General features: G+C 45.4%; 1 protein-coding gene across 1 annotated transcript; it reads right to left on the reverse strand.

Moving 5' to 3' along the window:
• Positions 1 to 4,819: 4,819 nt before the first annotated feature.
• On the reverse strand, positions 4,820 to 14,176 carry MED8 (mediator complex subunit 8). Its single transcript, XM_066192647.1, has 7 exons — positions 14,138 to 14,176; positions 11,323 to 11,441; positions 10,487 to 10,631; positions 9,992 to 10,132; positions 9,501 to 9,582; positions 8,274 to 8,522; positions 4,820 to 5,285 (listed from the first exon to the last, which is right to left on the reverse strand). The coding sequence occupies exons 1-7, from the start codon at positions 14,141 to 14,143 to the stop codon at positions 5,221 to 5,223; spliced, it is 807 nt and encodes a 268-aa protein (XP_066048744.1). The 5' UTR covers positions 14,144 to 14,176; the 3' UTR covers positions 4,820 to 5,220.
• Positions 14,177 to 14,204: the final 28 nt, after the last annotated feature.

Here is a 14,204-nt window from a genome sequence, read left to right on the forward strand (position 1 = left end):
AGTCTTTACTCAGAGGAAAGGAGCTGACATGCCAGGCAGGACAGAGAACCCACTGCTATTTCAGTGCAGAAACTGCTTGGATATGATGGTAGCAAAGGGAAAAGTCTTACAACAAGCAGGTAAATCAGTGACAGAATCTGAGCAGCAGTGATAAGATAGCTGCTGCAGGAACTACAGCTCTTGAACGCCTGACTTTGGAAAATATGCATGTCAGTCAGAAATATACATGCAGTCATTTCCTTTATTTAAAAAACACACACACACACACACACACACACACACACACACACAAAAAAAATAAATAAATAAAAGGGGGACAAAGGCTTCTCCTACAGAGGAGCCAGACAGCATGCTTTGCATTACTCTCATATACAGGGTTACCCCTAAGGAAATTGCAGAAGGTTTTCATTAATTTCTAAGTGCAGGTTTCCACCAAGGCAGTGTTCCTGGATCCAGCCAGAGAGCTGCAGTATCATAGGGGCAATAAATAAACTGTGGAATCACATCAGCTTGAACTATTTTTATGGCCTCTATCACAAATACATCCAAACATCCCATTTCTTGAGCACAAGCTTTTACCACCACAGCATCTCTGTGAGGTAAAAAGTGGTAACATTTTATGTCTAAGATAGTTGAAGATTTATTGCACTTGGGTGGAAGGAGATCCATGGGATTTTTTGAAAACACCTGTGTATTCATTTGCAGGCACCAGCTGTCACATAGACAGGCTCTGCCTCTCCTGGGGCGGGCAAGCTCATGCAGGGGGCCTGCGGAAAAGCACAGACTCAGACTGGGGAGCTGTTTCCACCACTTGACCACTTACCCTTTGACTTCCCAAGCAGTCTCTGAGCTTTTCAAAGGTCAGTTAAGATTTACCTTTTGCTGCGAACACCTATGTATTTGTTTCTCCTCTATGAGTTGTGGGTGAAGCTGGTTTGGAAACGATGCAGATTAAAAACTTGGCTGAACACCCTGTGGCAGTACTCACCCCATCATCTTGCTTCTTTGCATAAAAAAGTGCTCTGGGTTTCTCAACCCAACCACCACAAGACTTATCCTTTGGTCCCAGATGTTTCTGGCAGAAAGATCCTATCCTAGCAGGAGGATGGAAACCAACCCTGCAGCCCACACCAAAACCCTGCCTTACCTGTGGAGGTTCCCCTCACTCCTCTGTCCCACCTTTTCAACCGCTTCTTCCCTCACATCTCACATACTTCACTTCCACTATAAAGGCTTAATGACACCCACTTAAAAGATCTATAGGTTTAAAACAAACAGAAGTGTTATGTTTTGCTCGTTTCTACAAAAGAAGACATCTGTGTGCACATGGCTGCTTGGGGATGGGACAAGAGAATAAACAAGCAGCAGGTGTTTGTCATGCTGATCACTGGATGCAGAGAGGCGCAGGGAAGTGGTGGCACCACTCTAAGCTCCATGGCTCCCAGAGATAATGTGGCCCAGGGCAGCAGCAGGACAGGCTGCAGGCAGGACCCAGTATGGCTGCACGTGAGATACAGACTGAGAACAGTGGGCCTGTGGGTAGCTGGGCAGGAAGGAAAGGCAATAAATATCTCTCTCCTGCATTTGGGAGGAAGCCAGATGAAGCATTCCTGTCATGAGGGTGAAACACTTTCTACTCTAACAGTAACTCAGGAGGATGTTAAACAACAGTTGCATAAGGCAAATGCTGAAATCTCAACAGTCTGGGTATCCTGCATCTAAAAAAATAACATTCATTTTTAAAAATTCAAACTATTAACGCTGAGATCCAGTAACACAAGGAAACCTGGAGAAGCTCCAGAGAACAAGCAAGTTGATGTTATGCCAGCATATTAAAATAGTAAACAGGATGGCCTTGTAAACAGGTGTGTCTATTTGACAGACACCACATGCAAAATAATGACCAAAAAATATGTGATCATATTGATAAAGACTTAAAGCAGAGAAATATAAATACCAATCAACAAGGATTACAGGCAATAAGCCTGTCAGACTAACATGATAAATTTTTTGGCACTGTATGTTCTCAAGTATCAGAGAGCTGGTACAGCAGCGTGTGCGATCAAGGAACAAGCTCATGGGGGGCCTGGCCAAGTGCAAGGCAGGAGAGGAGCTGCACCCTGTGGAGATGGTACTGAGTGTGTATTTGCAGCAGGGAGTGCTAAATAGTGTAAAGTGTAAAAAAACGATGTCATGATGTCATGCTGTCCTGGGAGCCCTCAGAATCCCTGGGGCAATGAGGCCATGCAGTGAAAGATCCCATGATCTGCACCAGATCCTGGCAGGTACTGCGGGGAGGTTTGGGGGGCCAGAACAAACCAGTGCCCTTCTCCATCACTCTCCTGCACCCAAACAGGAGCCCAGACAGCCCAGTAGCACCTACTGTGCCAGGGCTAAGCCTCCTCCCTGCTAAAATTATTGTACTAGGGAGAGATGAGTTCAAAAGGGATTGGATAAGGTGGGGGAAAAAACCACAAGAGTTCAGAATGGCAGTACATCCCATGCTCACAGGAAGTGTGCTTCTCGATCACGCACTTGGCCCCTGCCACAGCAGGACACAGCCTGAGCCTTTGCCCTGACCCAACAGGGTCGTACTTTTATTCTGACACAGTGCAACAGGAATAGTGAATCCCTGTTGGACTTGCAGACCACAGTGACAAGCAGTGGACCATGAATTCCACTGTGACTTTATGGGTAAAAGGCTTGTTCCTGTTCCCTGTTTAAACATTCAAGCACTGGCAGCAATTGGATGAGAGGTTAAAGTTGCTCTACATCTGAAATTCCCATTCCCACAATTAGAATAGCGTGTCCTGGTCCAGTGTCCCAAAGGACACAAATGCATAAGGAGATCTGGATATGAGTCAAGAAATGGAAAATATGCCTTAAAGCAAAAGGGACTTTCATCAGTTTATTCTGTCATAAAAAAGGATCAGGAAAGCTTGATCATAATATCTGACTCCTCTGCACTAACTACTCAGATGCTCAGTTCCTTCCTGAGCAGATCCGCTGAATTGAAGGGAATTTAAAAAATGCAGCCTCAATCTAAGGTGCAACAAGGAAAATGGTGTCTAGGACAACCTACCAGCCACTGTAGCAGGGATACCTCAGCTTAAAATCAACTGTTTTCCTAACAACAGTGCTCTAATTTACACAAGAACTAATTTGCGGCAGCTTGTGTCATGCAGGAAGTTACGCTGGCGAGCCTGGCCAGCCTCCTTGCTTTATAATCTATGGAAAAAAACCCTGCCTGTGTTTCCCTTCCTCCAGTCCAAGTGTGTGAAAGGTCTGGCCTGCCCCACTGGAGGCGTTTTTGGAGGCGTTTTACTCAGGTTAGCGTGGGTAGCAGGCAGCCATGCCCTGCCTGTGTCCCAGACTGCCTGAATCATTCCAGCCAGCTGCTGGCCCTGAGCTCCAGCACTGAGGCATTTTAGCTTTATAAGGAAGCCAGTCTGGGGGAACGAAGTGAAGCAGCATCCTAGAGCTGAGGCTCCATGAATAATGAGTGCCAAGGATCTGACACATACAGTATTCCACCTTCCTTTCCAACCAAAGCAAGGACATGAGGCAGAGCAGGAAACAGCCATTCCCATGGTTCTCAGTGCATCACAGGAATATAACCCTGCAGGCTCTGACTCTCTGGCTGTCAGGCTTGTTTTTGCACCAACCACTCACACTGGAACCAGTAACATGCCTCCACTGCCCTCACACCAGTTCCCTGCTGCAGTCACTGGCATCCCAGAGAGCCAGGACCTCCACATTCATTAGGAGCAAAAAGCAATTCCACCTGCATGGCTGGGATGGTGCCACTGCAGACACATCACTGGACTCATTTGTAGTGGAACAGCTTTGCTATTGTATAAGCTGTTTGTGCTTTCAGCTCAACTTTCTACTTCTCAGTTCAGTGCTTTTCAAGGGCCAGCATGTCAAAATGGGTCAATAAGTGCCCTAGTCACAGCTTTGTGGATGGTTTTGTTTTGGGACAACAGCTCACAGCCTCCACAACTAAGCTGGATTTGATTAGCTCAGAGGCAAGCAGTGCAGGAGCAGCTGCAGGCTGTATCTGCTGAGTGGAGATTTCCTCACCCAAAGATTGCTGACAGACGCTATTAAGTAAAACACACTGCTGGCTTTCAACACAAGTCAAAAGGAAGTCCATGCAAGGGCAACCAGGGGCAGGACATTCGTCCTTTAGGATGGTGTTGTACATACTGACAGGCTCCATGGGCATGTGCTCCCACCCTTTTGTCTCACAGGACTCTCCCATTAGGCAGATTATATGTTACAGCTCAAGGGCAGAAAGTAGAACAGAGATGGCTTCACAGTGCCCGGTTCCTAAGAGAAATGAGCTGGACTTCACAACCTGGCCCATCCAGAAGTGTCACAGTCCTGGGCACATTGAAATGCCTTTCTGAAGTGATAAATTAATCCTGAAGAGCTAAGAAACTTTACAGAAAACAGAAGCAGAGAAGCATGGAAGTGAAATCAGATCCAGCTGGAATTTGCTGCAGCATCAGAACACAAAAGCTCTATGCTTCTGTTCCTCAAGTGCTGCCTTCTTGCTGTGGGCCTTGAAATAGTCCTTCCCAGAATTTTGCTTTCTGGGGTATAGCCATAATTGGTTTTTAATGCACAAGATGTTTGCTGCTTATGTTTGTACCCTGCGGCCTCACTCTACTACACCCCTTTACACATAAACCTGAGCTCCAGCACTTGGCCTCCAACACTTTCAGTGTGGTTTAGGTTGGAGGTGATCTATAGCCTTACCCAAAAGGAAGCAAGAGTCCATATGACCCGAGAGATGGACACCAGTGTCTCACAGTGAGCATAACAAGGTCTTTATTAAACAAGATGGAATAAAGAAAGAACACACCAAGTGAACAAGCAGAAACAAGGAGCTCTGTGCAGCTCCTTCAGGTTCTGTATTGGTAAAGGGTAGTTTTCCTCCAGGCCAGACCTGGAGAAGATGGCATCAATACCACAAGCAAAGTCCTCTGCTCTGGCTGAACAGAGAAGTACTTGTGTCCAGGAGACATGCCCAGGTGCAGCTCCACACACGCCACCAAGCACTAAATAAAATCCAAGGAAGGGCCTTATAAACCCTGTCTTCCCAGATATAGTGTGTGGATATGTGAAGGGACTGGGAAGCCCTAGAAGGAATCCAGGTGAGGGGCCTGCAGCAGTAACAAATGTTGCTGTTCCCCGGGTCTGGTTCATCTCAACTCATCTCTGATATGGATGCATTGAGGCAGATTTTATATTTGTTTTTATGCCACTTGGCATTTTTCCTGGAGAGAGAAAAAAGAAAAAGCAGTGCAAAATCAGCAATACGAGAGGACATTTGCTCAAGAGCATGCAAGACTCACAACAACCCTGTCTGGGCTTTTTTGGTTCAAAAAAAAAACAAGCTCATTTGCTACAGAACCTTCCAGCTTCTGACCTACATGATCAATCTCTTCTACAAATCAGCATCCTTCTCTACTGACAAATCTTCTTGACAATTCCTGTGTTCCCCTGCTATCCCTTCCAATTCTATTCTTTTTTCATCCTCAGCAAGCCTTTATCTTTGTCAGGAGGCTCCTACAGGAGTAGTGGACTTAGTCTCATAGAAGTTGCTGGCAGCAGCACACACAGAAGAACCCAGACTGTGTCCACTTCCATTTCAGATAATCTGTACCCCCTTCCCTGGAGCATTATTTATAGTCAGGGTGTATATTTAAATTACTAAGCCTCTCTCAGATTTCTTAATTTCTTGTAACCACATCCACCTCTTGGGCACTATTACTCTCTGCTGATACCAATCTCACATGGGAGTGTGTTCAAAGACATCTTACTAGCAGCTTACAGTAAGTGTAGAGTGCTAGACAAAGCTAAGATGATCTGAAAAATAAACAGTGATTAAAGAGCAGCACAGAGGGATATTCAAAAAACACTCCTTCAGTGTCTTAAAATTGAAGCAGGAAAAAAAGAGATAACTTCTGAAAGTTAAAATTACAGTGCAGCAGGACAAGAAAAGATTTGATAAGCAAAAGCCTAAAACAATAAAGATTATTAAACTTTCTCAAACATATCCATAGTGGGTCATTGCCAGCAATGAGTAGACAGGTAACTGATAGACATCACAGGAGACAAATACTGTTAGATATCACTCCAAAAGCAACAGTGAACGGAAATGTATTGGTTCACCCACATCTGAGACACTGTGAGTGGTTGTGGTGTTCCCAGTCTTGAGAACAACCAGGAAAAATGCGTGTAAGAGTGAAAAGGATGGTCCAAGTTATAATTTTCACATGAAATCATATTAAAGAGAATAGGACGTAGCTAAGGGAAAAATATCTAAAAATAGACAAAGGAAGGAGACGTGACAGATTTTCAAAACATGAAAACTAGTATGGAGAAGGTAACCGAGGAATGATTATTCACCATTTCTCACAACATGGGTACAAAAGAAAAATGCAATCAAATTATCAAGCAGAATATTTAGACATAGAAAAGATTTTAAGCAAAATGTGACAAAGCTGTGGGACATACTGCCATAAGTGTTGTAGAAGTCAAAACCGTAATTCAAATAGGAACTGCAGAAACTAATGGCTACTGTACCCAATGGTATCAAACCAAACTCTGCCTTAAAATCCCTAAAAAACAACTGTGATCAAGATACACTTTGTTTTTGTATTCTTTCAGCCTCAGCTATGGACATTATCAAAAGCAGAATAGTGACCTTTGCCAAAACCCATTGTAGCTGCTCTTACCATGAGGTACTTTCCCCATCACACAGGCTGGACAAGTGCTCTCCTTAGCAGTGCACTCTGCTTGGCCTACAGGAGTGACTGTGTCCCCACCCTGGATACAGTGTCTCTGGGTATTCAGCCAGGAATCACCTGAGGTCTTCTTTGTTACCAAATTACAGTGGATATGTCTTTCTTACATAAATACATACTGTAACTATGATCAATAATGTTGCTCAAGTACACATCTGAACAACACTCATTATATAGGCAAGAAAACACCAATTAGGATATCGGATATCCCAAATCACAATTAACAGAAATATTCTGACAGTACAGGGTTAGCCTGTTGGTCCCCCAGGCCAAACCCAGTCCTGACAGCAGAGGATTTTTAAGGAGGAATACCAGAACAGGGCAAGCCTGCAATGATAGCCCTGCAGAATACCTAAATTCTGCTTCTAACATATTGTGACTCAGGGTCATGGAATCAGAGTTGGTATCCTCAGAATTAGATGTTGACTGATTTTTCATCCAGAAGTCTATGTACTTATTTTTCCATCTCATATAAACATCATCTGCCTATCACACACTAGGCAATGTGCTCTACAGTGTAATCATTTAGTATTCAGAAAAATATCCCCTTTTTGATCCAAATCTAAAAGCCCACATTTTGATTGGTGCACTTTCACCAATCCTTCTGTATCACGGGAGACAATGAACAATCATTTCTCATTTGCCTGCTGTATATAATTTGGGATTTTATAAGCTTCCAGTTTCTTCTCCCTAGCCCAAAGCTATGCCCATTAGATGAGAAGATATCAGAACTGCCCATAATACTGCAGGTGTAGGTGCCCAGTGGATTTACAGAATGGCCTTAAGACAACCTCGGTTTCTCAGCTCCTTTTCTAGAAATCCCTAGCATTTGGTTTTCATTTCTGCCCCAACTGAACTCCCAATTGTATTGCCTTTACAGAACTCTTTTATCATAGATGAATTTCACAAATACGAGTAACTAGGTTAGAGTCCAGGTGCTGGATGTGTACAGTCAAATTTCTATGCCTATGTATTTCACTTCATATTCAATGCAAATGTCATCTACTGCTATTAAGCAAAGTTGCTTTGTATAGGAAATCCTACCTTTGTACAGAACTTTTTTTTCTTACCCTAAATAACTCATTATCATCAAATTTTCCCACTTTATTACCTATCTATTACACATCTTAAATTTCACAGGAAAACCCCCAGTACAAACCCCTGAAAACTACACTGTCATCTCCCTCCATACTGATTCCTATGTTCACTAAGTCTATTAAAATAGTATTGTAGTGGGAGTTAAGAAGCTGAAGCTGGTTGGCTGGGATCCACCTCACCCTGTGAGCCAATTTAAAACAGGAATTACTCCTCTATTACACCTGACTCATGTTATTAGGGCCAGAAAAGAACCTCATACTTAGTCACATCTAAAAGGTGACTGGGGAAGAATGTCTACACTTGCATTTGTCTTTCTTGGTCCCTGGATTTCAACTGATCTCAGATATGGAACTTTACCTGGCTGTCCTGCTGGTGTCATCTGCACTCCTGCCAGCATTGGCTGCTGCTGAGCTGGTGCACCTGTCATTGGAACCTGCTGCATGCCTGAAGCACCTGCAATGATGGCACCAGCTCCTGGCTGGCCCGACTGCACAGATGCCCCAGAGCCTGGAGGTCTCCTATTTGACAGCCCTTTCCCAAAGGCTACAGCTGCTACCAGTGCATTGGTATCTGCAGGGTTGAAGGTCTGCTTGTTCTGTCGTAAACCTGTAAAAAAAGAAGTTATGTTGGAAGTTATTTTTAGATTTGGCAATCTAAAAAGTAGCATAGCTGGTTCTGAATTTACGTTTCAGCTACTTTAGTGCATGCAATAGAGATGAGTTTCTTACAGGCTGTCCTCCAAGAGTCTCAGCAAGGTCAAAGGAGCTGCAAAATCAGTGGACACTGGTGATCCAAGAGTGTTTTCACTGAGAGCAGGGCATAATCTGCTCATGGAAGGAGGATAGAGTGAGCTAACTCCTCCACACCCCACTAAAGGCTACTGCATGCTGAATCCTATGGCAGCTAACAAGCACTGTGATTCAGACAAACAATAGCAACACCCCCTTTTGGAGGCTCATAAACAACACGGTGTCTGCAAGTTTTTGCGCCACACATGTGCCCAGTTACACTGTTAATCCCAGATACTAGACAGAACCTGTTCTCAGGTTCCGTGTCAAAGATGACAGTAAAAACAATGCCACTGCCTTTATGAGTAGTGTGGCACTCCTGGGAATAGTGAACACCACAAGCAGAAAAGGTTGGCCATGAGTCTGAAGCACCCATTACCTAGACAGGACCACACAAGAACCTGCCACCATGTAGACTCCTTCAGAACATAGCTTAAGACTTTCTCATTTGCTGCTGCTGCATTTTCACAGCTATTTTGATTAACTGAAGTTGATTAGGAAGTTTTCTTGGCAGATACTTATCACCTCCTCAAAGGGGGATATGTCAAAGGGTTGGAGTGATCTTCCCACCATGCATAGGTCACACAAGGAAGACATATGGCACCCACCTGCTCCCTTCTCAAATTAGGGGGCTCCAATTTTGGGGACAGCCAATCTTGCATCTTCTGGAATGTTTTCATTTATGCTGCTCAACTGTGTCCCCCAAACTTCAGGCTCTCCAATACACCTATTTTGCCTCTACTCTCTCAAGTCTGCAGCTTGAACCCTGTAGCCCACTTCCACCTCAGTGACATACCTCCACTTTCAGATTCACGTTCCTCCTTACTGATTTTCTCCAGCAAATTTGAGCACATTTTGTTCAGACTTTGGATCTGTTTCTGCAAAATGAAAACTGTCAGAAGCTGCCAGGATACCTCCAGCTCAGTACAAATCAGCAAGATAAATGAACAAGCTTTCCCTTCCCAGGATCTGTGTAACCAAATGTGTTTTGGTAGCTGAGCCTAGAGTGCCCAGTGCTAATACATGCAGGAGAGCACTGTGGGGATGGGATAGCCTTTGCCTCTGACTGGTTGGATGGCACCTCCTGTGAACAGCCAGAGAGCTGGGTACCCTTGCGAAACTGTGTAGAAAACCAAACCTCAGGCTAGGGTCAGTGGGAGAAATCTCAGACAGAAAAGGACACAGAAGAAAAAGAAAACTGCCAAATGGAAGGGTGAAGGAAGCAGTTAAAGGGCATCTTGTGCCCTAGGGATAAGAGGCAGAAGTATCAAAGTCTTCTTTACCTACCTGTGCTGCATCAGGGCTAATTCGAGCTGCATCTGTGATCAGCTGCTTCTCCTGCTCCTCCACCTCAGGGTCAGGCTTAGTTCGAAGATGGTCGGGCACGACCTCGTGGCTGAACACCGGCACACGTCCCTCGGTCTGCCGCTGCAATATGGGACAAGCCTCACTCAGAGCCTCCTTCTCCAGACTGGGGCACAGGCCACAGTGCTGAACAAGGCTACAGGGGAAACCTTGATCTGGGGAGCATCAGGAACTTTCAACAACTTGCCTAAGAATTTGCACTGTGCCTGTTTAGTAACAGCAACATATTTATTGACAGGAACACCTTCTGTAAATTGCATCCAGTGCAAGTGTTTGTAGGTGAAAAACCCCACAGCAAAGCAGCTCTCAGACAGAAGTACTTGTTGCTCTTTCTTCCTTTACACCCAGAACTGAGGAATGCCCAGCTGAATGCTCAGGCACTCAAGGACTATCTGATACTCAAGGGACGTGTCTTACCATGATCTCCTCATCGCGGTCTGGAGACAGCACTAGGGGGATGATCACCTGGTTTCGCAGAAGTGGGGTCTTCTCATGCTTTAGCACTTTATTCAGGGTGTTCAGCTGTCCTGAGAGCAAGGCAAAGCTGTCCAGAACTGAAGGCCTGGAAAAGCAAATAAAGAAGATGGAAGATAGAAAGGGGATGCCACACAGGGCATATTTCTCTTCTTCACTCAAATGACTGAGGAGTGAGGAAGCAACACTATTAGTCCTCAAATCAGTCTACTCCAGATAATAAGCAGTAAAACCTAGGGCTGAATATGCAGGTGTGGACAAACCCCAATCCTTACTGGAAATGGCTCAAATGCAGAAGATATCTCAAGGACATTACAAGCAGCACCACTGAAAGTAGCAGTTGTTTGGGATTTCAGTAACACACACAGAAGCACTTCTTTCCTTGTCACTACCTTTCCCAGTGAAACTCTGGAGCAAGGTCTAAGAAACAATTTCATCCCAAAGCCAGGAGAGAAAATATTTATAGCTTGGCTATCCAGACTTAAAAACAATGAAGCTAAATAACTGATAATCTTTTCAAGGAGGTCCTCTTCAGCTTGGTCTCTGTGCAGGATTCATCAGTTCTCCTGCCTTCTGCAACATTAACTATAAACTATAAACTGTACAGCATGAAAGCAATGGATTTCAACAGGTTTTCTTGTGGAAGATGTGTAGTGGTTCCTTGAGCACAAATATAAAAAGAAAATTCAAACCTATTGATAAGTAGCTAATATTTTTTAATTAATCCTTTGAGCCATGTCAGAAGAGCTCTGGCAGAGATCAACAGTGAGACACCTTACCATGTGAGTCGGTCATACTCGTTCTCCAGCTTGTAGATAAAACTGACCAAGGAGTTCTTCAGGTCAGCCACCTGACTGATGAGTGCCTCCAGGGTCAGCTCTAGCTGCTTCTCCTCTCTCTAAAAAAAGGCAAGACAGACAAGGGTGGAGGACAAAGACGTTGTGAATCCACACCCATGCATCCATGATCCAATCTGTCCTACAGTCAGTCTCCTTTTCAGAGGAAACAGAGGCATTGGAGATAAAAATCCTATTATTTCTCACTGACCCCTTTCCCTTGGGTCAGACTACTTAGGCAAGAGATCTGCACCTGAGACAAATGCTTGGCCAGCTGCCCTGTTAAAGATCTAGATCAATGTAGTGAAGACATCATCACTGCATCTGCTTTTTACCCCAACCGGCAAAGTCATCAAATTTAGCTCAGGCCACCTCCATAAACCACTTCAGCTAAGCCAGACCAAAGAAGATTAGCATTCCCTCAGCCTTTTCTGACAGCAGCTGTGGGTGCTGTGATGTCTACATCCAAAACAGTCTTTGCAAAATGAGTACCAGAACTGTGGACTAAAGACTCCAGTTTGTGCCCTTCAGCTCATTCTTTACTTTCTTTTGCCCACGTGACACTTCCAGCTGCCAAGGGAACTGGCAGCTTTTACTGGCCTTGTGCCCCAGGGCTGCGGGAGGCCCTGCTGTGACACAGACTGGTGCCATACCCACACCTCACCTCCTGCCTTTTGCTGGGATTACATTGTTTAAGAAATCTTCACCACTGACATCCCCTTCCGGGTGAGGGAGGATGGTGACAGATAAAGTGTCAGGACTGGGGATGTGTTGCCAAAGACATCAAGGCATGTCCTTGATTCTTGCAAAAACCCTCTAACCCCTTATCTACTCTAACTTACTCATACTACAGCATTGCGCAAAACATAATTAAAGTCCCAGCCCTAAGGAACTGCTCGTGTAAGTTGAGAACCGTAGAATAATAATCCATGAGGAGGGTGGGACACAGCAATCAAATAAAAGAAAGGGAATACCGATTAGGAAAGCTGATAGAGTGACTCAGGCTGTTGGCATGCTTGCTATGGGGTTTGTTGTTGCTCTGTTCAAATACACTGACCCAGTGTGAGCAGTGTAAGCTTCATGGAAAGATTATCAGGCACCTTCCATGTTCATGATAACAAAACATTATTCTATTTTAATTGTACTCTGACAAGTCAGTAATCACTGATGGGACTTCATTTCAGTGTAACCACCTTAGAAAAAACACCTGAATCAACCCTTTAATCCCCAGTCCATGGATCCCAGTCCACTTTGATCCCCAGTCCATGGAGTGGATTCATGGAACAGATTGCTGCTGGCTGTTCCACGGAGAGATAAAGGCACTCTCCTTCATCTTGCAACAGGACTAGTCAGCTCCTGCCCAATTAAGAAATGTGCCTGCAATAGTTTGTGTGCACTGTGCTCGTGCAAGGAGGTTAACTACTGCCTAGGTTGCAAGCTGGGCTGATAGCCAGTGTTTTATACTGCAGAGGTGCCAGGCACATGCATCCATGGCAAATCCCCTGGCCCTGGCCTGTGCTTATCCAAGAAGCCCTCAAGAGGATGAATGAAACCCCACTGCACAAGGAGCACTCTCACGGCAGCAGTGCACTCCAGCCCTCCTTCCCAACGATGCTCCTACACCTAGGCTCTTCCCAAAGCCATTAGGAGCTGGAAGCAGATGCAAGCAGTGCAATAAGCATATAATAAGACTGACTAGTGATTCCAGGAATGCTGTGCCTCTCCAAGAGGACACTTTGAGGAGTCTGTAAGCAATGTTAAACTGGCCCAAGGTAGAAAAGATAGGGCATATGGTAGGGGTTCTGAACGAACTCCTGGTACAGAGCAACTGAGAAGTAAAGGTGAAACTCAGAGTAGGTAAAGGTAATGCAGGTGGCAAAACAAAGGGGGAAAATCCTGACTGGCAAAACAAAGGGGGAAAAAACCCTATGACTTTCTGTACACAGTGACATTATCTGAGCTGATAACGTTGTAACTCAACAACAAGATCTCAGTATTATCTGAGGGTAATCCATGAAAACATCTGCCCAATGCTGGAAAGGCAGCCAAGGAAGTAAAAGCCACCACAGGAGTTATTAGGAAAACAACATAAACTAAGCATCATTGTGTCACGGCATAAATGCATGCTTCCTTTGCATCTCGAATATTACACGTCGCTCTTGTCCCCCTACCTGAAAAGGAATAGAGTAGGAATACATACTAATAAAGGCAAGGAGGATCACGAAGAATATTCAGTTCCAAAAAAACCCCAAAAAACCGACCCAGTGAAAAAACAGTAAATAGACTGGTACGAGTAAGTGGCTGAAACAAGGAGAGACAATGTAACAAATGCTATAAGTGACGAACAGCGAGACAATCCGTTCTCACTTTCTTTTCCAGCAGGACAACCAGGAGATCAGTATGAGGCCAGCCAGCTGCGCTTTCAAACAAAGCAAAGGAGGCGGATCTTTACAGCCTGTTACCTGTCATTAACGCTCTTTGCTTTGGACAGTACGGATGCTACAAATTCACAGCACTTAATAAAGTAATTAGGTTCTTCTCTCATTAACGACATTTCCTTCAAGCGGGGCCGGGGCACTCAGCCGCGCACACGCTCACCCCACAGCCGTGCACCACGCCGGGGCTGTTGCGCAGCAGAGCAGCGCTCCGGCTGCTCCCCCCGCCCGGCCCGGCCCGGCCCGGCCCGGCCCGGCTGTCCCAGCCCCGGGCGGGCTCGGGCCCCGCGGAGCCGCCCGGCCCCGCTCCCCGCGGCCCTCACCTGCATGGCGGCGGCGATGGCGGCCGCGGCCCCGCCCCGGTGTCCCGGGGGAGAGGCAGTTCCGGGG

The sequence above is a fragment of the Chamaea fasciata genome, unplaced genomic scaffold, assembly GCF_029207755.1.
Source record: "Chamaea fasciata isolate MVZ Bird 193981 ecotype frontalis unplaced genomic scaffold, bChaFas1.0.hap1 SCAF_10, whole genome shotgun sequence".
Taxonomy (NCBI): Eukaryota; Metazoa; Chordata; class Aves; order Passeriformes; family Sylviidae; genus Chamaea; species Chamaea fasciata.